This window comes from Trichoderma ghanense, assembly GCF_004382785.1.
Source record: "Trichoderma ghanense strain CCMA-1212 chromosome Unknown scaffold_4, whole genome shotgun sequence".
NCBI classification, from domain to species: Eukaryota; Fungi; Ascomycota; class Sordariomycetes; order Hypocreales; family Hypocreaceae; genus Trichoderma; species Trichoderma ghanense.
In genome coordinates this window covers 2,005,151-2,029,064 of record NW_027395667.1, presented here as the reverse complement: position 1 = coordinate 2,029,064, position 23,914 = coordinate 2,005,151, and the positions used below count along the sequence as shown (strand labels likewise).

The 23,914-nt window shown below is 54.4% G+C and overlaps 8 protein-coding genes across 8 annotated transcripts; 3 read left to right on the top strand and 5 right to left on the bottom strand.

Annotated features, from left to right (window-relative positions):
* Nucleotides 1–2,503: 2,503 nt before the first annotated feature.
* CCMA1212_004840 (uncharacterized protein) lies at nucleotides 2,504–3,403 on the bottom strand (the record flags this gene model as incomplete). Its single annotated transcript, XM_073702129.1, has 3 exons — nucleotides 2,504–3,083; nucleotides 3,151–3,191; nucleotides 3,281–3,403. 3 exons carry the CDS (start codon nucleotides 3,401–3,403, stop codon nucleotides 2,504–2,506), a joined length of 744 nt encoding a protein of 247 aa, XP_073559416.1.
* A 1,669-nt stretch (nucleotides 3,404–5,072) lies between these two features.
* CCMA1212_004839 (Baeyer-Villiger monooxygenase) lies at nucleotides 5,073–6,912 on the bottom strand (the record flags this gene model as incomplete). The annotated part of the gene is made up of 4 exons (XM_073702128.1): nucleotides 5,073–5,207; nucleotides 5,305–5,615; nucleotides 5,666–6,688; nucleotides 6,747–6,912. 4 exons carry the CDS (start codon nucleotides 6,910–6,912, stop codon nucleotides 5,073–5,075), a joined length of 1,635 nt encoding a protein of 544 aa, XP_073559880.1.
* A 2,211-nt stretch (nucleotides 6,913–9,123) lies between these two features.
* CCMA1212_004838 (putative metabolite transport protein GIT1) lies at nucleotides 9,124–10,858 on the bottom strand (the record flags this gene model as incomplete). Its single annotated transcript, XM_073702127.1, has 3 exons — nucleotides 9,124–10,172; nucleotides 10,280–10,673; nucleotides 10,724–10,858. 3 exons carry the CDS (start codon nucleotides 10,856–10,858, stop codon nucleotides 9,124–9,126), a joined length of 1,578 nt encoding a protein of 525 aa, XP_073559881.1.
* Nucleotides 10,859–12,232: 1,374 nt separating this feature from the next.
* Nucleotides 12,233–13,560, bottom strand: CCMA1212_004837 (Short-chain dehydrogenase/reductase family 16C member 6; the record flags this gene model as incomplete). Its single annotated transcript, XM_073702126.1, has 3 exons — nucleotides 12,233–12,349; nucleotides 12,450–12,680; nucleotides 12,826–13,560. The coding sequence occupies 3 exons, from the start codon at nucleotides 13,558–13,560 to the stop codon at nucleotides 12,233–12,235; spliced, it is 1,083 nt and encodes a 360-aa protein (XP_073559886.1).
* Nucleotides 13,561–14,566: 1,006 nt separating this feature from the next.
* Nucleotides 14,567–15,883, top strand: CCMA1212_004836 (uncharacterized protein; the record flags this gene model as incomplete). Its single annotated transcript, XM_073702125.1, has 3 exons — nucleotides 14,567–14,569; nucleotides 14,641–14,734; nucleotides 14,820–15,883. 3 exons carry the CDS (start codon nucleotides 14,567–14,569, stop codon nucleotides 15,881–15,883), a joined length of 1,161 nt encoding a protein of 386 aa, XP_073559887.1.
* A 1,420-nt stretch (nucleotides 15,884–17,303) lies between these two features.
* On the bottom strand, nucleotides 17,304–17,498 carry CCMA1212_004835 (uncharacterized protein; the record flags this gene model as incomplete). The annotated part of the gene is made up of 1 exon (XM_073702124.1): nucleotides 17,304–17,498. One exon carries the CDS (start codon nucleotides 17,496–17,498, stop codon nucleotides 17,304–17,306), a length of 195 nt encoding a protein of 64 aa, XP_073559884.1.
* Nucleotides 17,499–17,754: 256 nt separating this feature from the next.
* On the top strand, nucleotides 17,755–19,601 carry CCMA1212_004834 (Candidapepsin-5; the record flags this gene model as incomplete). Its single annotated transcript, XM_073702123.1, has 3 exons — nucleotides 17,755–18,068; nucleotides 18,143–19,239; nucleotides 19,305–19,601. Exons 1-3 carry the CDS (start codon nucleotides 17,855–17,857, stop codon nucleotides 19,599–19,601), a joined length of 1,608 nt encoding a protein of 535 aa, XP_073559885.1. The 5' UTR covers nucleotides 17,755–17,854.
* Nucleotides 19,602–20,754: 1,153 nt separating this feature from the next.
* Nucleotides 20,755–22,924, top strand: CCMA1212_004833 (4-coumarate-CoA ligase; the record flags this gene model as incomplete). The annotated part of the gene is made up of 5 exons (XM_073702122.1): nucleotides 20,755–20,794; nucleotides 20,865–21,100; nucleotides 21,223–21,588; nucleotides 21,728–22,483; nucleotides 22,589–22,924. The coding sequence occupies 5 exons, from the start codon at nucleotides 20,755–20,757 to the stop codon at nucleotides 22,922–22,924; spliced, it is 1,734 nt and encodes a 577-aa protein (XP_073559888.1).
* Nucleotides 22,925–23,914: the final 990 nt, after the last annotated feature.

Sequence of the window (23,914 nt, the reverse complement as noted above, 5' to 3'; positions counted from 1 at the left end):
CGGAATTACATATATAGAAACGAGTCTCGAGACACACCAACGTCCCAAATGCGCACTTACAAAGTGTACACGCGTTTCCTACAATTGCCACAACTTGAGGCTCCTCCCAATATACCATATTAAAACGATCAACCGATGAACCATCTAGGAATCATCTTTCCCTTTCTTTAACCTTGTCAATCGCCTGACGAGCAAACGGCAAGCCTCCATGTGGCTTCACTTGTCGAGCCCAAGTTGCTGCCGTCAGCCCTGCCAGTTGATGGTGCCTGGCTGACCGTCACCACCGCTGTCATATCCCGGAAAGCCTCCCACGGAGGCATCGAGTTGATACATAGTCTGTGCGTCCATCGACATCGAGTCAAGGTCGATGAGATCGCCGAAGCTGACAAGGTCGGCCAAGTTGGAATCCCAAGGCGGCGGATTTGGCATCACACCGGAAGACGACGGGGGCATGCTGAAAGCCGCCGGATGAGCAACCGGGAAATCTATCCTAAGGGCTGCGTTGGGATCCATAGACGCTCCGCAGAAGCTCGGATCGGGATCGAAGGACGCTATCAAGGGGTCTACCAATGGAATGGTAGGGAACCCAGAAACGGGCGAATAGGGACGGGCTCGAGGTAGTATCATAGGGAAAGATATGAGGTTTAGAGGATGACGGATACGGGCTCGTATCCAAATTCAAAGCAGCAGCATAGGGAAGCGTAGAGGTGCCCGGAAGAGCATATGGAACCGTGTCTGGGATAGAAGACAATTGAGAAGAATCGCTAGCTGGACTGCGGGACGCGGAATAGGCGGCAGGATCCGGGGCGACAGCATGAGAAGGGAATCCCGGAGAAGCTGTCAGCGGAGCTGTACCCGGGTTCGAGGAAGAAGAATGACAAGAAGAAGAAGCAGCAGCAGCAGGGATTGGAGTCTGATCATGTCCGCTATCAATGCCCAAGCTTCGAGCAATGCGAGATGCCAGCACGGCAGGTACCTTGCTTTGGACCTCTGGAAGAAGGGAGCTGTTGATGGCTACAGCAATAATGAGACGTCTGCACAGCTGCCAAGCTGCTTCTCTTGAGGAGCTCCGGCGTCATGAAACGCTTTGCACATTCCAGAAGATGCGCGAAAGAACTGCTTTGCCCTCTTGGTCGAGGTCCAGGAAGTAGACTGCGTGACAGAGCATCATGAAGAGAGCACACCGAAACAGGGGCTTTGTGCCATCCGCCTCCTTTGGGCAGCCGAGACCGAAATCCGCTGGTGCAACGCCGGGACATGGTGAAACCGTAAAGAGCCTACACAAGGCCTCTTCAAATGAATGCATGTTGAAAAAAGGATACATGAAAAAGACCTCATGTCGGTATATGGTGAGCAGTTGGAAGGATAGGCTGCGAGGAGGGATCAGGAAAAAGGGAGTAGAGGAAGATGAAGAGGATGATGGAGAAGGGGCAGGATTTGCCACGAGCTGTTCCATATTGAGTAGTGCTCTCTTGAGCATTGGGTTCAGCTTATCAGGAGCTCCCTTTGGCCTCTTCTCGTCATAGAAACTCTCGCTCTGAAGAACACACAGATAATCCGCAACATTTGCAGGCCGAGGTGGCTCTGTTTAGCGCCAACCCCCAACTGAAGGACTGAGGATATCTTAGCCGCAAAGGGACCCAAAGCGGTTGAGCCAAGGAGCTTGGGAAGTGCCGCATTTGGAGGGAAAGTTCCGATTGGCGGCGGGCGCAAAGATCTCATATCATAACCTGCTGAAGGAGAACCCGCGTCCACAGATGAATTCAGGATTGCACGAGGATTTTCGGGAGGCGGTGAGACTAAGATTATCGGAAGCTGTCTTGGCTCCGAGGAGCCCATGTAAGCCGGAAGAATTGTGACTACTACTAGGCCTCAAGATGGCGGAGGGTGTCGGTATATTGATGGAGTCGTCAACATTTCTCGAGGGTGTCCACCCCCCTAGATGGGCGTTGATGCCGAGGCCTTGCTTCTCGTTCGGGGACCCCCAAGAATCCTAGAGGCTGCTGAGGCTGAGGAGCCCTTCTTTGTACGGGACTTCCCAGGCTTGATTGCCGCAGGGCGCTGGAAGGTGAACGGGATCATCGGCGCACGGTAGTTGTCAGTCGCCGAGGGGTTGCCCATTGTCGGCCCCATGGTTATATGTATCTGAGGGTTTGTGAACGATGCGGGATCTATAGCCGTCGGAGCAGTTTTTGCTGTCGGAGATGCTCTGGAAACTGGGGGCCGGTTGGATTTTGGGAGCATCCTCATTGCTAGTTGGTTAGCGACTGCTTGAGACCCCATGGCTTCTTGGAGAGCACTCGGTTCATCCAAAACCATGAGTTCGTGGGGAGATATAGTCTCTGGTGGATCTCTGGGCGCCGGAAAGTACATGGAAGCCGAGGAGCTCATAATTGCAGTTAATTGCGGAAGCATCTATCGTTGAAAGAGAACTCATGGCTGCAGAGTTTGTAAATCGTCGAGTGGACCAAGACTCCGGAGGAGCTTCAGGTGCCCGAGAGGCTCAAGGTGCTTGACGATCCATTCTTATTGAACCGTCCATGGGTGCTGATGCCTTGGGCGCTGGAGGAACCGTTGACGTTGCGGACTTCGTATATGTAGACGGTGCTGCAACTCCATCTGTTAGAACATTCATCCCCATCCTTCTCGAAGCATCCACAGCTGCTGTAGAGTTCATGTCAACTGTAAGGGGCACGGACATCCCGTGGCTCGGGTCCGTGGTCGCTGCAGAAGCCAGCAACGCCTCGGCGCTCATGATTTCTGGGGGTATTTTGAATGGCTGAAGACTAGTAAAAATCGAGGAGTCCATGGGCGTCCAGGGTGTGATTCCGCTCAGGAAGCTCGGTGATGGTGCTCCAGCCCACGGTTGCCCCTGGCAGCCATTGGGCGCCGTGTTTTCTTGGCCTGATGCCGGGGCGTCTCCCTCATTCCGCGGTTCCCCTCCCATCCCAGGGGCAACAGCGAGTGTAGACGGCGGATTCGGGTTTGAGTGAGGCACTTGGCCATTGTCGTTGCTGCTGTTACCGGATTCAATCTGCATGGGTTGTGATGTCCATATCTCCGTATATACGGAACTTTCCCCTCTACATGACAATCTGTCAGTATAGTGCCTGGTCACCATAGCCATTGTCTGTTCCCCCGTCGACTTACTCGGCATTGCCAAAGCCATGGTCAACGGCCATACTTTGGGGCTAGAGCTCGGGCACAACATCATTGGCACAGCCAACGCATGTTTGCTTGAAGCCGTTGCACATTACCCGGCGCTGGCGAGAGTGCATACAAGTGCCGGTCCTAGCCCTGGTCTTGGCTCTGGGTTGGCTTTGGGATTCGATTTGGATGTCGTGCGGGTAGCCTTGGGATTCTGTCTGGCCCCGGCCCCGAGCTTCTTGACATGTGAAACCATGGTTTTCTTGGTTGCAAATGCCGTCTGCCTTGTGTATGCTGTATGTCTGTGTGCTTGTGCTTGTGTGTACCTTATGTGTGATCGTGACGCAACAAGTCTGATGTAATCTTAGAAACAAGCGTCGGTATTAGTATGCTGGATGCTTTGGCAGGGCGGAGAAGCCAAAGTGACAGAAGAGAAGCGAGACGGGTCGGAATCTGGATGGTTGGAGAAAGATTTTATGAATCAGTAGCCAGCTCATAAGCCCCCTATTTACGGAAGAAAGACTCGGATAGAGAAGATCAGAGACATTGGTAGAGTGAGTACGGTTTAATGAGTAAGTGAGGGTAGTAAGTATGGAGAGATAGAGAGAGAGAGAGATGGATGGAGGAGAGACACAGAGACGCACGTAGGTACATGGTGATGGAGAGGACGTATCTTCTGCTCGACGCAGCTGTGACCAAGAGCATCATCCTCTGGCCTGCCCGAAAGTCAGGACCGGTCAAGCCCAGCCCAGACTTTGGCACACAGGCAGCGGAGCAGCCCGGAGGACCTTCAGCTTTCCGGTGTGCCAGGTCTCAGCAAATCTTCCCCCGCCCAAGGACGGCTGAGAGGAAGCCCCCCCTTGCCCTGACGAGGCCGGTCTGCTATTCATCGCGAGTGTTACGCAAACAAGAACCAAGGGCCTCCGTGATTGGCCCGCGGCCCCGGCACAGGCCGCATCCTGCAGGCCGTCTGATTGGCATCAGTGTGCTTGTACGCCGCTCGTGAATCCATAGGCTGGGAAGATTGTCGGTGGTGGGAGCCATTCTATGGGAGGTAAGTGAGCAAATTACGTCGTAAGCTTGTAATCTACTGAAAACAGGAGGATATTCTGGGGGATGAAGCTACGGCGGACGCAAACCAGAATGGCAAACAAATCTCAACCCCCAATAATACTAAGACATGCATGCGTAGTGTACGCAGGAAGGGTTAGTAGGGGGGTGGGGGAACTTCCGATGCTGCTGTGCTTTCTCTTTTGAGCCCTGGTTTCACCTGGTCGAGGAGGGGGAGACGAAAAAGCAAAGATGGAGAAAAAGAGAGAGAGAGAGATGATCAACCCAGAAATGAGGATCCCCCGATGCCGCACGTAGCCTGTACGTGATTGAGATTTTGCTCCCACGATTCGATCTCGGAATCGAAACCCGACAAGGTTTCAGCCGGCAATTTCTCGTCCCAGGTGCCGTGTGATGAGTGTCTCACTTGGGGGGTGGCCTTGGACAGTACGTGCGATGTCATCGGTTTGTCGTACGCGAGAATAGGAGGGAGCAGGTTTTTTCCCGTACTGATACGAGCAGTGAATCTCAGTTACAACGTCTGCCGCCACGGGCACAAAGTTATACCCGTGAATTAGTTTGTGAGCTTGTGGTGTTCGAATTTCAGGTCGGTGTGGGTGGGCATTGACGAGGTAAAACTTACATGGACCGATAGCCGCCAGCCTTGTGCGAAATGAAGCCCTGTAACACACATGGGTCGTGGTCAATTTGTGTGAGCGGCACATGTGCTCCCTCCGGAGAGGCAATGTGGCGTTTATGACAGAGTCATAGAGTGCTTTGATTCAGTCTGATGATTGTCTGCGACATGTTCTACAACCTGACATGGGCCATGGTGCCATTCCCGAACCCGCCTACCTGGTCTCTCAATGAAGGCATCACACACGTGTCAAATCCCACTGATTCTTGGTCCCGCTCATCATCAGACTGAGACTGGATAGAGACGCCGCCGCATAGAGGAGGTATTTGATAGCTCTTTTCCAAATCGCTCTGCGCGGCGGGTTCTTCGCAACCTGGAGTGATGCGTTGGCAAATCAGTCGTCGCGGACGCCGAGTGTAAGACACGCAGTGGGAGAAGGGGCCAGCAGTGGAGATAGGGGACCAACTCACATCGTAATCGAAATCTTTGTACACGGGAAACAGGCATCGATACCAAAAGTATGCTTGCGAATAAGGATAGGCCATGGCGTTGCGCAAGATTCCATTCTGCGTCCGGTTGTACCAGCTGTTGCACCCGGAAAGCCACACCGTATCCTGGAGAGCCGTCTGAATCTGGCTCGTATATGCCTTCTCCGCGTCGAGCTTGACGTCGATAGCCGTAGCCTCCCCCCGCAGGATGGGCTCAATAAGCCGGAGGGAGTAGTTGACGCCGTTTTCGATGGCCATGACGGTCGAGGTGTGGCCCGTGGCTGTGTTCGGGCCTGTGCCACGTTAGAAATGCCCGGGCAGCGAGCAAGGAAGGATGCCTCACCTAGCAAGAGGAAGAAGTTCGGGAAGCCTGAGATACTGGTCGAGTTGTATGCTCCAGGCCCGCCCAAAGACTTCCAATGCTCCTCTGCCGTCACGCCTCCCCGACCAACAATGTCGATGCCTGTGCAGAACGTATTTGTCTCAAAGCCAGTGGCCAGCACGATGATGTCGGCCTCGGTGAAGCCCTTCTTTGAACGAATGCCGTTGGGCGTCACCTCCTGGATGGGGTCGTCTCGAAGCGTGACGCTATCGGAGTGCAGGCTCGCCAGATACCCCGGGTCGAAGATGCGCCTCTTGCAGCCGAGTTCGAAGTCGGGAATCAGCATATCGTGATACCTTTCAGGGGAGTTTTCCTTGATGTATTGCTCCGCCTCGGCAGTCACCTGACGCCGGAAGGCAGCAGAAGCCTTGGTCATGTAGAAGGCCCTCATGCTGTTTTCCATGAACAAGAAGGTGACTAAGCGGCCAAGGGCCAGGACTCCCGGAATGTGCATGAACAGCCACTGGATCAGCTTCGTGTTGGGGACTTTGACAACGGGAACGATCCAGTGTTTGGACCTTGCGAATTGCGTGACGTGCTTGACCTGATCCTTGATGGCCGGGACAATCTGCGAAGCCGAACAGCCGTTGCCTACAACGACGACGTTCTTGTCTGTCAGGTCGACATCGTGCCGCCATTGGGAGGCGTGGAAGACGGGGCCGTTAAAGCTTTCGATGTTTGGTAGATCTGCCTTGCGAGGATGGACCAGGAAGCCCGATCCGCTGTACAAGAACTGAGATTCGTGGGTGAAAGTGGTGTTGGACGCTGTGTCCCGGACAGTGATGCGCCAACGGGCCGTTTGTTCGACCCATTCGCATCTTTCGACGGTGGAATTGAAGGTCATCTTGTCACGGAGCCCATATTGATCGCAGACTTTGCTGAGGTAGTGCCAGATCTCGTCGTTGGAGGGCAAGACTTTGGACCATTCGGGGTTTGGGGCGAAGGAAAAGCTGTAGAGAACGCTCGGGACATCACAAGCACACCCTGGCGAAGCATTAGAGCCAAGGCAAAGGGAGAATGAGCTGGAACTGAAGCTTCATACCTGGATACTGGTTGATGAACCAGGTGCCGCCCAGATCACTGTGTTTCTCGAAGAAGCGAATATCCGTTATTCCATACCACCGCTTGATGGTGCATCCCAGGGCTATGGCAGAGAAGCCTGTGCCGATGCAGGCAAACTGGCTGTATGTGGTCTTGTCGCTCGCCATCATGTGTCGAGGACTGTCCATCTAGTAGGCACAATTGGCAGTAGAAAATCTAGATGTGGTTCGATATCCAAGAGAGTGCAGATGCTTACTTGAAAGATGCTGTAAGTAGTACATGTAAAGAAGGTATACGTAGGCTATCGACGGAGAGAATCATTCAACGCGTTTGACTGATATTCAAACTGAACGTCAACGGAGATTCTATGCCATTTAAATAGGCAGATTCTGTCCTCCATCACACCCAAACTACGTAGGCATGTAACCTCGTACAGCAAAGATAAACTAGGGTCACGGTCTTGTGTTTCCATGATGCGCGGCAACAAGACAAGAAATCAAACCTTGATGCATGGTCACCCTTCTCTCTTCGCCCCAATCCCCTCTTTTTCTATGATGCCTCGGCCATGGATATAAGCGCTGGCATGGTTAAAATATCCGTCACGGCGACCCCCCATCGATCACTGAGGAGGCGAGATGCCTGCTTCTGTTGGTTGCGTCGGCCTCTTCCCCGTGTCGAGTCTCCGCCCCGAAAGCAACACAGCAGCCCTCTTCCATGCCCACTGCAACTGACGATGCTACGGCCTGGTAGCACGCCCAGTCTCGGCCTTGGCAACTCAGAGTCATGTTGCTGCATGCTCTCAACTCTCAGCAGGTCCCTTGCGCCCGGTATGACACTATTCCAAAACAGACCCCGGCTCATCGGTCAGGCGATGGTCGGAGCCACAGACTGCAGAAGAGCAGAAAGCGGCAGCATTGCATCGGCGGCGTCTATTCCGTCGATTCCGTCGGAGCGAATAAAGTGCTTAAATTCGACAAGGAGTTGCATCCAGTCCACCTGTTGGTTGGCCAGTCACCAACAAAAGCGGCACGGCCCTTGGCTGCGGAGTCCGATCGATCCATTTTGCGCACATCACGCCGACAAAACTTAAGATTCAAGCTACTGTATGATGATCCTGCTGGCGTCTATTCCTTCGGCCAAAGCACAGGGGCAGCCAGTACACGAGGATGCTGCTCCCTACCTTGGCGGTGGCATTTGGATCTACGGCCTGTATGAGAGCGTCATGGACTTCGGGGCCTTTGGGCCACGGCATCAGGGAGCCAAGTTTTCCTTGGCAGCTGCAGCAAACAGACCAAGTAGGTGCTCACCAGGCCCAGAGCGGCTGGGGGAGCACAGAAGAAGACTTTTGAAGTACACTCTGCCGAGGGGACGAGTATCATCATACTACATGTACAGATGGCCGTCCTCGCAGGCACTAGCAGCATTACACTGCATCTCCCCCGCCTTGGTTTTACGCCGGGCCTGTGGTTGTGCACGAATAGAGTACCAGGCACGCAACAATGATGGCTTTGATGCCTTGGAACGCCTCGTTTCGTGGTATTCGCATGTGTGGTCAAGGGTCAGGGCGTGAACCGGGCACTCATGGCAAGTACAGGTGTGTACGGGGTTGAGATAGCAGATGGGCAGGATGCCTCTCGGCTGCGCAGTGATTCGCATAAACGAGACCATAGGACGAGCCTCTGTGAGTGAAGCAAACAAACGCCCAAACAAGAGAGGGAAATTGCACACCTGATGTTCGTCAGTTCTAGTTAAAGAGGTCTTTTCTCCACCCAGCCTCATATCAGCTACCTAGGTAGGTACGGTAAGTAGTGTGCCTTGTGCGGAAAGGTAAGTACACGTAAATGGCAGCTGTCTCACCAAGACCATGCTGTGCTCCGTGCAGTTGGACTCTGCCCCAACTGAACCATGGTCAAACGTACTGAGCAGTAACACTAGGTAGGTACATGTAGCTAGTAGGTCCATGTAAATTTCACACATCACATTCTGAGTAAGTCTACTTTGTGCTGAGCAGCAGTAGTCCTTGCAGTATTAGTACCTAGGTAGGTATGTGGTTCTCCGTACCATGATCCATGTCTTCCATGTGTGTGGCCGACTTGAGGCGGGCCAACCGATTGTGAGCCATCTCTCCAGATGCAATGCTTCATCGTCATTGGGGATATAACGCATGTTACGTTTCCTATGACTGTGTCTCGTGCCCATACTCTTGTTGATCGGCGGGCGAGAAGGCAGCAATGTTTATGGCGATGCCCATATCATATGTTTCCATACTCAAGGAAGTGATGGGCGCAGTCGACTCTGAGGACTGCTGCGGACTACAGGTAGGTATTTATGCATTTTGTTGTATCACTTCGTAGCATTAAACTCAAGGCCCTCTTCGATCATGCCCGAACGCTCTTCTCATCAACAGCCGGCAAGGCTACTTCCTCGTCCTCCTCCACAGGTGGCTCCTCGTCGTCTTTGAGGCCCATCTCGCCGCTCCACCCGTGCTCCAACAAGTAAGCCTTGAACTTGTCGTCTTGCACGGCGAGATCCTCACCCGTCACGTCGGGCACAAAGAAGTATGTGACCAAGACCCCGACAACACCACAGATGGCGGCGATGATGAATGTCCACCGCTTGCCCAGGTTGCTTTGTATGGGTGTGAAAGCCTGCGTGCCTACAGCGGCCCCCGTCTTGCCTAGTGCCGCGCTGAGGCCGTAGAAAGTGCCCCTGACGCTGGTGGCGTAGCTCTCCGAGGACAAGAGGCCCAGCATGTCTCCCGGCCCAAAGTTACCAGAGCTCTGCATTAGACCATAGAAGATGACGAAGAGGGGTGTTATCTTTGTCATCTTTTCGTAGGCGCACCCGATGATGAGGCCAAAGACGAGATATCCGGAGAAGCCAATCATCATGACATTGCGTCGGCCGAGTCTGTCGCACAGAAACGCGCCGAGAAAGACGCCGGGCAGGGCAATGGCCCCCAGCAACAGCTGCCACTCCGCAGTGCTGCGGAGCGGGTCGTTGGCGTCGACGACGGACGAGAGGATCGTGCCGGAGAAGACGCCGTTGGGGAAGGTCACGAAGTCGTAAAGGAACCAGGCGCCGCAAGTGCCAATCAGCGTCCTCCAGTAGTATCTCAGGGCCAGGCCGTACGGCACGCTGTGCCGGATGGCGCTCTTGCGGTACAGCTTGGAGTTGAGCATCTTGAGGCGGAAGTAGAAGACCGAGAGCGGGAGAAGGATGCCGATGCCAAAGCACACTCGCCACACCGTCGACAGATGCTCTTGGCCAGCGGCAGACAGCACAATCAGGAAGATGGAAACGGCTAGGGGGCCGCCGAAGGAGAGGGGTAGGTTCGTTACGAGGATGAAGATTGGTCCTCTTTTATCCAGGACACGTTCGTTGGCCGCTTCGGAAGACGACGTGCTGGCAGCGGGATACTCGCCGCCTTTATGCCGTGAACAACTTCTGTTAGTCTACATTTCTGACATGATGTTTGATGCCTCTCTAGGTATCACGGCATAGAGAGGCAGCAAGGGGAAAAGAGCATCTTACCAACACCGAATCCCACAATGCCTCTTGCAATCGTCAGCATCCAAAACATTCCGTCAATCGTGACTCCATGGGCGGCTGTGGCCAGAATACCGCCGACGACGATGAGGAACGTCGTGACGACGATTGCCGTCTTGCGTCCCAGATAGTCGCACGTCAAGCCTACCGTGACCTGGCCTAGGATGGCGCCCACCAGCAGAGAGTTGGACACGCGGGTGCTGACGGCAGAGGTGTACTGGGCGGGATATTCCTTCTTGAAGAGGACGTTGGACATGGTCATGAGGTTATTCTGGTAGCCATCCGAGATGAGGGCAGCGCCGGCTGCAATCTGGGTTGAAGCAGCAGAGCCGCTGTTAGAATTGCACTCCCGACTCAAGATCTCAACATTGTATGAAGCCTCTCTCGCTCTAATTGTTCACAATGCGTTCGATGACAACCGAGACTCACAATGGTGAAAATGTCCGACAGGGACTGTCGCTTCTTCGCCGAGTCCTTCGCAACGACGACAACAGCATCCTCGCCGTCTCCCCGAGTCGCCACCTCGACAGGCGACTTTTCAGGCTGGTTGGGTTCGGCAGCCATTTTGCACGTACCAACTCAATCAACCAATCCAGGTTCAAGCAGCTGATAGCAAAAGGTCGTCTGCCGAGTCGGATCGATGGCTTGACAGCAGCAATGGCCAGTGTCCGTCCTTGGCCCTGTAGACTCAACAAGTCGGCTATCAGCTGCAAGGCACGCGTCGAGGTGAATCCAGAGAATATATACACCCACGACCTACCGTGCCCTCGGGCTGGTTGCCTTCCATTTTGGGCACCGTCGAAGGGCTCCAGATAACGTACAGCGGCTTTTGCCTCCCTTGCCATGTCTCTCCTAGCTTTTATCGGAACCAACCAACGTGAACTTTTGTCTCTTCCAAGAAGTCTTCAAGAGCGAAAGCCAACCGTCGACAACCAATACAAAGAAGGTGTTGGCACATGTGACTCTCCTGGTGGAGAGACGCCGGCTCGTTATTGCCGAAGCATCGCCATGGGGTTGTGTGAGGAAATCAAGCAAGCACTGTACAGCTGCTGGGGGTGGCTTCGGCGTGTGCACAGTGTCAGGCAGATGATAAGCACATGTGTTAAGCAGATCAACCCAAAGCGGCAGCAGGATCTTCTGCAAACGCTTCTCACCTTCTGAAATCGACAAAGACTAGTTTCCGAACGGAACGGAACACGTGCCCGTAATCAGCCCTTTCTTATGAGAGTGCGGAGTACAGGACCATGAAAACCTGTGTGAGATTCACCTCCTCAAAGAGCCGCCTGTAGTTGCCTTGTACGCGGGAAAAGGAGCTTACGAGCAGTAATGTAATTAGGAAAGGAGCATTCATGTCCTTGGTCACTTGGCCATTGCAGGCAAGTGGCACTTGAAGATACACGAGGGAGTTGGTCCTTGGGTTAGGTAAAGGTTGTTGGTGGCGTTGCGTTAGGAGATTCCGTCTCACTCCCCAAGCTTCTCAGCAGTCGTAAACTATCCCGTGAACATATTAATGTTGGATCTGGGAATCACCCTGCCTTATTCCCATTACGTGTGGCTCGTCCCTGTAGGCAGTCTCGCCCGTTCCGCGGCAAAGCTTCCTGACAATCTTACGGCATTTGTACATATACTATTGCCCTGATCTACCTTGAGGAATACCAACCTATCATCCTTTTATGTACCTCATGTGTCTATATCCATACTTGACAACACCTCGACTCACCGAGTACTACACCACATGTACCTATTTGATCTTTCTGGACCCGATAATCACTCTGGACGAGACAAGGATCGTTGCAGGTAGGGACCATCCGCCTGGGCTAGCAACAGCCGCTCCCCCACCAACTCAGGGCATCTCCCAGCCTTCTCGCCACGTGGAAAACCGTTCTTTGTACAGGTATCTCGGATCGATATGCCGAAGCAAGTGTTGGTATTCTCCACCTACGCCTTTTGCAGGTTGCCCGTCTCCTTGTCGACTTGTTGCCGGCCCTGGAAATTGATTCGGAAGTTGACCGTGCTCTCTCGTATGATTCGGAAGAACCATTCGGGGCCTCCTTTCTACGACGTACCAGAAACAAGAGGATCATGTCAGCTAACCTGCTCTGCAATAACCAAACCAACCAAGCAAGAGATGGGTGGGGTAGGAAAGAAGTCTCACCAACGTTGCTGCTACTCTGTTGAGGCCAGGCATATAAATGGTCGATCCGTAACCGCTATACACCGCATCGACCATGGCCTCGCCCACAGTATCGACGTGCAGGAACGGCAGAAGAAAGTTGGGCACATTTGTATGGCCGCTGATGAGCGGTGTACGGATGAAGCAGAAGATGCCCAGGGAGAGGCGCACACGCGGTGCCTTGTGGACGTGCTTGAGCTCGAGTTGAAGACCCTACAATTTGCATCAAGGTCAGTTGCAAGCCCACGCTGGATCACCTAGATTCCCAGACTCTGCCTATACATTGCATGCTGTATACTCACGTATACTCATGTTCAATGCTCTCATCATACCACAAGGAATCTCAAGCCCGGCTCACCTCATGCAGTGCCAGCAATCCGGCCTTTGTCGCCGCATAATCTGTAATCATGGCCGGCGGCGTCAAGTAGCTCAAGCTGCCCGTGTGCAGGATATGCCCGTGGTCCCTCTTGACCATCTCCGGGAGAAACTCCTTGATAATCAGCATCGGGGCGATGAGGTTCGTCCTCACCGTCGCCTCGACGTCGCCATACGACCCTTCCATGATGGTGGAACCGCGAACCAAGCCTGCATTGTTGAAGACCACCGTTGGATGCCCGACTTCGGCCCTGATGCGCTCACACGTCGACCGCAAGGCGTCTGAATTACTCAAATCGCACTCGTAGTACGACAGACGGACACCTTCTTGCTCGGGCTTCCAGCTCAGGGGAGCATAGTCGACGACCGCAATCCGTGTGCGCGGGTTCCGCGCCAGCAGCTGCTTGCAAATGCTGGCCCCGATGCCGGTGCTTCCTCCTGTGACCACGACAATCTCCTCGTCCCAGTTCCACGTCTTGTCCGATACCCAGTTGTTTGCGAACTGCCTGTCCAGGTACTCGTTGAGAGACAGAAGAACGCCAGCCAAGGTGGCGAGATAGACGGGAGCCAGCACCTTGGCGGAATTTGTGTTGGGATTGTTCCATCCGAGGCCTGACAAGACGAGTGCTGCCGGCACTGAGAGCATCGGTTTGAGGAGCCAACGCCGCAGAGGAGCAGCCACTGAGTCGAGGGTAACCCCTTCTCGTGAGGTGAACATGATTGTCAACTGTATAAGTGCGACTGACGCGCGTTGGATGTAGCGCGGCTTGACGCAGTTGGTATACTCTGGCTCCTTGGAGGGTTTTGTTCTTGTCGCTGTTCCTAACACGGACAGGGGGTGAAGAGTTGTCGCTGCGTTATATATGATGGGGCTCAGTGGATTTGAGATCCCTCAAAAGCCCACATCATGCCGCTTCTTAAAGGCCACATACCCATGCAACAATGGTGATGCCACGGGGTCGCTTGTGACATGAGTCGGTGTACACGTCTGGCGGTCTGTCACAGGCATAGGGGTCGTACCAGTCGTTCCGCAACAGCCTTGAAATTCATGCGCGAGACAGACTCAGCAATAATACTTACCACCCATATGTACTGTTGCCTACTCTCCGCAGCATGCCAATTCATCTACAGTATAGAGCGAGATTACCCCTGTTGCCTCGATGCTCTTCTATGATCTTCGCATCCACTTCGGCCGTGTTGATATAGCCGAGCCTGACGCATGATCCCCACTCGCCACCAGAACATGGCAAGCTGAATGTTGCTTCAATTGCCTCCATCAGACTTGGAGTGTCACCTTCATCGTCAACTCCAAAGCCGAGATGCTGCTGGTTGGGATCACGTGCGGGATCATTCTGAAATGATGGCGGCGGCGGCAACAGCACCTATGCGAGGTAACCCTGCATGCCTTGGAAGAAAAGCCTGCTGGCTGCAGGATGATGAAAACGGGCAACTCAACGTGAAGAGGCTGAAACAGAAGAGTCTAGATCAGATCCCTTGCAGGAACAATGGGTGTAACAACCGACACAAACCACGTAATGTATACAGAGAAGAAGCGAGGGCGAGACAAGAAATATAAGTTGAGATTGGTCCGACTCGACGCTGCTCGACTGTGCCTCTCGTGAGCCTAATTCGCGTTACACGGTTCGTGTATCCATCAAGTGATAGAATTGAACGTCCTCCCGGTCGTAAAGCTGAACACGAAATAGCTGCAGCATTCAATTTCGATGGTGAGAGAGAACACTCATCACTTGCTTGGCCATCGCATATGAGTATATCATCTCACGTAGCTGACAGGCAGTCGAATACTGCCGAGAAACCACAGGCCAACTCCATCAAGCCTCGTCTATCCTTTGGGGAGAAGGTCAAGTTGGTCGGAGTCTTGCTGTTTGTGGGTAAGTCTTTGTCGACATGATGATGATCGCAAGGATCGATCCAAGTCGTTGATGGCGTTCTGACTGACGAGATTGACGGATTCAGCTCCCTGGATGCTCGCAATCGTCGGTGCACGGTTCCTCTCATACGCCCTCCGAAACGACTTGAACATCCCGCTCTATCTACTGAACGCCGGAGTCAGGGTCCTCTTGGGCACATTTACGGCTCGCGAGATCCAGACCTTGCTTCCATCTACCGAGGAGGCATACGGAGCATGGCTCAGACGAAAGGAGAGGCTCGTCAAGGACTCGACCCTGAGAGAGCGACTCCAATGTGACATACAGCCTCTCCCCGAGGTGAACTCGAGCATCCTCTGGGTTGGCAATCGTCACAAAGCCCGAAAGGTGGTGCTCTACCTCCATGGTGGAGGATATGTCATGCCGAGCCAGCCCGGGCATTTTGAATGCGCGTGGAATGCATTTGTCCTCTCTGGAGTGGAATCGGATACTGAGGTGGCCGTGGCCTTTCTACAATATTCCCTTACTCCGGCTGCAAAGGCTCCTGTGCAGCTCCGTCAGGCCGCATCCGCGCTCTGCGAGCTTCTCAAGGCAGGCTTCAAGCCCAGGGACATTGTTGTAGGCGGCGACTCCGCTGGCGGCAACGTGGCAATGCAGCTTCTTCATCACATCATCGAGCCCCATGCCGAAGCCAGCCGTATCTCACTGACCGAGCCTCTGTTGGCCGCTTTCCTTGTGTCACCGTGGCTCAGCTGCGAGGTCTCGAGTCCCTCGTTCTTGGAGCACGATGGAAACGACATGCTCTCTATAGCCATCATGCGATCTTTAGCGGTAGATGCTCGGGAACATCAGGAGCACATCGTCTCGGAAGAAGGTGGCGGTTGGGCAGAGCCCCTGGAATGTCAGGGAGCTTGGCTCAATAAGCTGGATAGCGCCGTCAAGAGGCTTCGCATCACCGTCGGTGGGAGAGAGGTCCTGGCAGACCAGGGAAAGGCTCTGGCGAAGACCCTTGAGGCCTTGAAGACGGGAGTCCAAGTGACGCTTGAGTGCAACCCGAATGCGGCACATGACCTTTTCGTGGCCGAAGGCATACTGGAACGAATTGGCGAAGCGGCGATTGAAATGAAGCAGTGGTTCAAGAGCTTACTATGAGCGATGATGAGAGTCGCGCAGAGAGCAAGAATGAGATGAATATCCCGCAACTGACAGACCTCTGAAGGTGCGCCCTGTACGTCACGCCTCTTACTCTCAGACGCATCATCATCATCATTGGGGATAAAAGAAGCTTTGTCCGGTATACTTCCCTGTGGCCGTACAAGCATCGTTCTTTTTTTCGCCAATTTGTCGTTTGAATCATGCATCTTTGTGACGCCGTGGTGGTAGCTGATTTGCATCAAGGTGAAAGATCTCACCACTTCTGTGAAGATGCATGACATCTTGCCTCCGTGAGAAGATGAGGTTATGGCTTTTCTCAATCCACGCCTTCTAAAACTCCAGGTCATAGAATAGGTATGCAACGAAGTTAGATCTGAAGTTCACCACCGTTCATCCCGGAAGAGTCTCTCTTGCACGTCCCTCTCTCACTTGTTCTTGGTCCTCAGGTAAAAGCCAAGCAGCTGAGATGCCTGCTCATGATGCTTACCTACTTAGATGTAGGTACTACAGTCAAGTGATGCCCCCTTTCTAAAAGGGGCTTCTTGGCTGCCAAGCACCGGCTTGCGCATCCTCGAGAATCATTCGCCGCTCAAGGAGCATTTTGGACGTCGCCCAACTCCTCTGTGACGCAGCCAAGCCACCGCCACTGTGATGACGAGGTCTTAGACCGAGGTACAGCAGACGGGAAGTTGTTCATACGGTCTCTTAGAATGCTTCAAGAACCCTACAGCTTTAAGATTTCGAGGATGGCGGTAAATCACGTATGGCCAATTGCTGAGATGGGATGAGGTAGCGGCCGATGCTGGTGGTTCGGCTTCATGGTATGGAGCATGGGCTTTCACATCATTCTTTGTACCTACTCATCCTCTTGCTGTGAGCAACCTATGTGCTATCTCACTGAAACAGTACCTACCAAGTTTGAGATTGCCTCATGTGCCCAAGATGAATGCATAAATATCTCACAGCAGCTTGAGTCTTTTGTTTACAACCAAACTCAGCAAAAAGGGCCCCAGTTGCTCCATCGACCTTTGAAATTTTTGGAGGCGGGAGTCGATCCGCAAAGTTCGATGACGATGGAGGCTTTCAGGGCCTTTCCCCAGCGATCCGAAGACTCCCCACAGAATCCGGCATGTTCTCATGCTCAGCTGGCTGATTGGTTGGGCTGCTGCTCCATATTCTCCATAATGGGACAAAGTTTGACTGAAGCCTCGCTTTTATACGTGTGCTGTCCCAAGGTAGTAAAGAACTGCTCTGAAGCAACTTCGTACATTACTATGCAGCCGTTCTTGTCGAGCCTCTGGCCGCCCGCTCGATCCGCCTGAAATAGCGTCGCGTAGCTGATAACCCGAGCGCCACAAAGCGGAAAGATGAGCTTGGCGGCTCGAATCCAGGCGGACCAGAGCAATAAAGTCCAGCACTAGTGGGTGTCGAGAGGAGCTGCGCCGCGTTGCCCCAACTTCAGCTCCGGCCAAACTCCCCAAGCTTGTCGGCAGACGCACTCGGAAAGGCTGTGGGCGTCTCTCGTATGGAGCAGCGCAGCCACCGGGCAAGAGGGTTGCTTGGCCGATAATGGGCTAGGGGAGGAGGCCAGATGAAAGGAAGATGAGATCATGAAGAGGACGTGAAGGCTCTCCTTACAAATATCCAGGGAACCGGGCGGGCTGACGACGTTTTGCTCTTCTTGTCCCGTCACTTCGACCCTTGTCGCCGTCATCCCCGCTAGCAGGAAGATCGTACCGAGATCTCGCTGAGTTGCTCTGGCTGTTTGCCGTGCTTTCCTTTCGTTGTCGTACGCACTCAGCCTACTTCTTCTTTCTCTTCTTCTACTTCTTTTTCGTACTCTCTTCTCTGTTCTTGGTCTTCTCCCGGTTCCAGATCGATACGCTCGCAAACAGAGGAGAATAGAGGAGGAAGAGCCAGGAAGAGAGAGGGGCAAGAAGGAGAGTCGGCAGAGCTCTCAGCGCAACCATGAGGCCGCCCACGTCTTTCTCGGCAGCTCTCGCGCTGCTGCTCGCGACGGATTATGCGGAAGCCATCGCTACTCCCGTCTTCCCGCGGGCGGAATCTGGCGATGGATATCTGGCGATCCCCGTGGGAACCATCCCGAGGCCGCACAAGGTCGGCAAGAGAAGCGCCATTGACGCAACGCTGGAGAACATGGACTTTTTCTATGCCATCCAAGGTAGTCCCTGTCGTCCGCTCTTCAACCTACCAGAATCTACAAAATATACCTGCTAACGAATGGGTCGGCAACAGTCGGCATGGGAACGCCTCCCCAGAATGTAACCGTCCTCGTCGATACCGGCTCCAGCGAGCTCTGGGTCAACCCCGACTGCTCGACCGCACCCTCCCAGCAGCAGGCCGACCAGTGCGAGGACCTGGGCCAATACAACCCCAGGAGGTCAAGAACACCGCCCGTCGGCCCGTTTGGGCGAGAGGAAATCAACTATGGCGATCCCACGGACCAGTCCACGCAGACGTCGGTCGACATCACGTACTACGCCGACACGCTGAGCTTTGGCAGCATCCAGGTCAAGAACCAGACGTTTGGCGTGGTCACGTCCAGCGACGGCCAGGCGCAGGGCATCATGGGCCTCGCACCGGACGTCCGGGGCGGATTTCCAGGGGACGAGCCGTACAGCCTGCTGCTCAACACCATGGCCGAGCAAGGCGTCATTGCAAGCCGAGTCTTTGCCCTCGACCTCCGGCATTCGGACTCGGAGACGGGTGCCATCATCTACGGCGGCATCGACCGCAGCAAGTTCGTCGGGTCTCTCGAGGCACGGCCCATTGTGCGCGGCATCAAGGGCGAGACTCGGCTAGCCGTCAATCTCACGACGCTGGGCCTCACCCAGGGCCGGTCCCAGAGCTTCCGGCTCTCTGCTGCCGACACCAACGTGATGCTCGACTCCGGCACGACGCTCAGCCGGATGCACGAGGCTGCTGTCTTGCCCATCCTCGAGGCTCTGGGCGCCCAAGACGCCGGCGAGGGCTACTTCTATGTGCCGTGCTCGACGCGGAACGCCGGCGGCAGTGTCGATTTCGGCTTCGGCAACAAGGTTGTCCGCGTTCCCTTTTCTGACTTTATACTGACGAGCCAAGACTCGAGTGACTCGGACTATTGCTTCGTTGGCATCGTCATCACCACCGACCAGCAGATTCTGGGAGACACGGTTCTCAGGGCCGGATACTTTGTCTTTGACTGGGACAGCAGGCAGGTTCACATTGCCCAGGCCGCGGACTGTGGCAGCAGTGACATTGTCGTTGCCGGCAAGGGGTCTGATGCCGTCCCCAGTGTGCAGGGAAACTGCAACGAGAACGAAGCGTCTCCTACCGGCTCAGGAAGCCCATCGGTAAGCATCAAGGTCTTGAAAATATCGTCGTGAGAGCCAACGACTAATCGCATCTCTCGCTGCAGATCACGGCATCCAACACCGGGGCCTCCAACTTGATCCCAACCTCGGCCTTCACGACGACGTTTACGGTGACGTCCTGCCCAGTCTTCGACATCAACTGCCGCACCGGCGTCGTCACGACACGGACCATTCGACCAGCCGAGGCCACCGCCGAACCTACCAGCACCGGCACTCCCAGCGGCTCTGGCAGCGGCAACGGGGATGGCGGAGGAGACGAAGATGCCAGTACGCGGCCTCTCCCTTTTACCTGGGTGCTCGTTGCGCTGGGCGCTCTGGCAATGCTTGTCAACATTGTATAGTCCCTCCAGGGAGGTCAATACCCTTGGATACTTCTTGTTTACATGTTTCGAAATTCTTTGTAAATACGGGCGTGTTGGATGAGCCACCAGCTTCCATTTGTGGGCATCTCCAAGTCGATAGATGATTTGTCCCGGCATCTTGTATATGAGGTAGGAGAATTTGAATAGACGGACAAAGCATTGTCTTTATCTATTTGCAAGACGTATACCAGTCTTTCCGACGCAAACCAGACCTTGAATGTACGTCATGTAGAAACGGCTCGCCGTGAGATCATCAAGGTGGCTCGTCTTATAGTTTAAACTGTCAATGTTTCAGATGGCTGCATGCGCTTTGTCTTGTCGAGTCAGATGGAACTTTGTAGTCCCTCCTGCTCACAACAAGCCGATGGAATTAGCTACCCCAGCATGACTTCCCGGCACTCGGGGTCGGGCCAACCGAGCAGTCTGGGGAATCATTAGGCCGGGGAAAAGCGGTCTGGTTAACTGGTTCCAGCCAGCGAAGGAATGGAGTTGGGGGGCTCTGTTGCTGTCGTAGCTTCCATCTAGTAATCCCGTGTGGAGACCTGGGAATCGCGTCATTCAACTGCTTTCTTTCTCTCCAAAGGATAAATAGTCGACTTCAATCTCAGAATGTCTGGCTTTGTTTACAACATTGAGAAACAGCTCGAGTATTTGCATATGAACAACCGCTTACAGTAGGCAGGTCGAGGACGTTTCCTGGGAGGACAGGCCTGTCCCTACGACTCTGCCGTCTTGACACGCGCGATAATCCGGGGGTCTCGTCTTGTCCTGGGGCAGACAGGGGCCAACTGCTGCTTCTCCAAGGTACTAGTATAGTAGCACCTCGAACTGGTAGATCGCGGCTCTCCCCCATTAGCCGATACCGTCTCCCGAGGTTCTTGTCAATCTGCATCTCCACTCGCATCTCCTCAACCCTGTGTGCCTTTGGTAGGCGATCAGCCATTGCCGAAAGGTTAGGTTGTTTGGGGTACATAAAACAATGCAACTACTATATCTCCTGCCCTAGCCCGCGCCGATGCGTCTCCTCGGCTCCTCCTGCTTATTTCTACCTCTTGTGCTTCTGTAGTCCATTGCTCGTTCTTCCTTCCCCTCGCTTTGTCTTGCTTCCGGAGGTCTGGTTGGCCGATTCGCCATGGTCTTCACGCCGCCCTCATATCTTCCCCCGCTGCCAGGTTTGTGCACCAGCTGCCCTGCCAAGATGCGTACACGGTTCATGTCCCCCCGAAACTGACAGACGAATAGAAGTACCGGATTCCATCACCGTCGAAGAGTTCATTCGAAATGAGCAGTATGGCCGTGACCCGCTGGCCAGGGCTAGGAACCCCTACACATGCGGTATTACCGGTACGACATACGCTGCCGCCCAGGTAGCTGAGCGGACCGATTACATGGCTCGCGCAATCAGCAAGCGGCTAGGATTCAACCCTCAAGAGGAGTCGGAGTGGGAGAGAGTGGTCGCGATATACTCGGTCAACACGGTACGGAACCCAGAGCCAGCCAAGAAGAACCACCCCCCCTTCAACGGCTTGTCCGAAGCCCGCTCCGATTCTGCTCCATGGCAACGATCTAACGAGGCTCTGGCTTCTCTCCTGTGTCGCAGATCGACTATCTCCCGTTTACGCACGCCATCCACCGCCTCTCCGGCATCGTCACGCCCGCCAGCGCCGCATATTCGATACCGGAACTCGAGCACCAGCTCCGCACGTCGGGATCAAAGGCCATCTTCACATGCGCTCCCCTCCTCGACAATGCCCTCAAGGCAGCCGCCGCCGTGGGCATTCCCCAGGACCGCATCTTCATACTGCGGGCCGCGGGATTCGACAACCCTCCTTCCTATGTGACGATTGACGACTTGGTGGCCGAGGGCAAGGCTCTGCCGCCGCTGAAGCCTTTGAAATGGGTCAAGGGACAGGGAGCCAGGCAGACGGCTTACCTGTGCTACTCAAGCGGCACTTCTGGCCTGCCGGTAAGTGAGGAGCGGCATTGGGTTGAAATCTTTGGATACTGCCGAGGAGATATCTCAAGCGATATCCTTCCCTGTCGTCTACTATGTTAGGATTAGACGGTGCCTGTTGGCGGTGTCGATGGCTAACGAGCTGTGCCAGAAAGCCGTCATGGTCTCCCATCGAAATGTCATCGCCAACGTCCTGCAGGTCTTGCTCCTCGACAGCGTCCCCCGAAAGGCGCTCGGCATCGAGACGCAGGTCTCTCTGGGCGTCCTGCCCTTCTCGCACATATATGCGCTTGTCCTTGTGTCCACCCTCGGCCAGTACCGCGGCGATGAAACCATTGTGCTGCCGAGATACAACTTCCACGAGCTCCTCGACGCTGTCCAGCGCTTCAAGATTGAGCAGCTGTTCGTCGTCCCGCCCATGCTGATCCAAATCATTGGCAACCGCGACAAGGCTGCCAAGTACAACCTCGACAGCGTACGCTACGTCTACAGCGGAGCGGCTCCGCTGGGCTCCGAGGTTGTCGAGGAGCTGAAGGGCATGTATCCCAAGTGGCGCATCGGGCAGGGCTACGGCATGACGGAATGCTCGCCCACCGTCTCCTCGACCAACGAGCTGGACGTGCTCTTTGGCTCCTCCGGGTCTCTGCTGCCGGGCAAGAAGGCCAAACTCATTGATCTGCAGGGCGAGGAGGTGACCAAGTACGACACTCCGGGCGAGCTGCTGATCCAGTCTCCGGCCGTGGTGCTGGGATATCTCAACAATGAAAAGGCCAATGCAGAAACCTTTGTCCACCACGACGACGGCCGGTGGCTGCGGACGGGCGACGAGGTCATCATACGAAAGTCGGCGCAGGGCCACGAGCATCTCATTGTGGTGGACCGCATCAAGGAGCTGATTAAGACCAAGGTAAGCCGGCTGAGATGGGAGGGAGATGAGACGAGCTGAGCAGAGCGAAGCGAAGCTTTACTTCACCAACATCGTTATGCAGTGCTTACCAGACGCATCTCACAGGGTCATCAAGTCGCTCCCGCAGAACTCGAGGCCCATCTCCTCAGCCACCCGTACGTCTCCGACTGCGCCGTCATCCCCGTCCACGACTCCTACGCCGGCGAGGTGCCCAAAGCCTTTGTCACCAAGTCCGCCGCCGACTGCGCCGGCAAGGCCGACAAGGACATTGAGGCCGCCATCCACAAGCACGTGCAAGATCACAAGGCCAAGCACAAGTGGCTCGCTGGCGGCATCGAGTTCCTCGACGCCATCCCCAAGAGCCCCAGCGGTAAGATTCTGAGGCGCCTGCTGAGAGACAGGGAGAAGAAGGCCAGACAGGCCAAGGGAGCGAAGCTTTGAGATGGAGTCACTGAATAGACAATGAAGATGCGAGATTATTGCCATCCTTGTTTTGTTAGTCCCTTTTTGAAATGTTAGCTCGTGTGCCTTGTCGCTTTGTCTTTGTTTCTGCTGTTCTCATCTCGCATCACGAGCGCGTCTTAGGTGGCGGTTGCATAGAGGCTACGGAGTACAGCGGTAATCAGACAGCCAGCTAGCCGGAAGATAGGATAACCTCGATTATAGCAAGCTGTCATGTTCGCTCAGATGAGCTCTGTTCGAGGTAGGGCACCGTCAAAGAATGGATGCGAAGACACAAGTTCATGAGCGGTGCCACTTCGTTCACACAGCGGCAGGTTGGAATAACTGGCAAATAACAATTCTATTTTCCACACCAGGTGCAAACAGCACCAGTACGTCTACATATGAGAGAAACTCCTTCACTCGCATAAGACATGATCCAAGGAGAGCAACAATAAACAAGATAAATGAAAAGAATCAACCTTTTTGTTGTCCAAAACATCCATAGCCTTGGCAGCAGCCACACGGCAGATGAATCTCATATCGATATTAATATTAAGTCAGGCACATCGGCCCAGTCCAGCGGGTAGTAGAAATGTCTCCTCGCGCATTGCCTCGCGTTGCGTTGCGTTGCGCGTGATCCATGGATCCAAAGATCCTCCTCTCCCATTCTGGTTCTCTGGCCAGGGGCAACTCAGCCCTGGGCCAAAGAATCAAACAGAGAGAGGCTACCTCCCCGGCTGTCCTGCCCATGTGCTCGTAAGGATCGTAAGAATGATATGTGCCCTACTGTATGAGGGTCCTGTTTTCCGCTAATCAGGTCTTGTCCGTGTACACATACATGCCTCCCTTCTCCCACTATCCATGCAAACAAACAATTCTGCGCGCGCTCCCAGAGGCACTGAGCAGAAGCAATAACCTCCCCAAGAATGAAGCAAAAGGAAACGGGCAATGGCGCACGGAGCATGCGCGCGGCCCCAGGGCATCGTT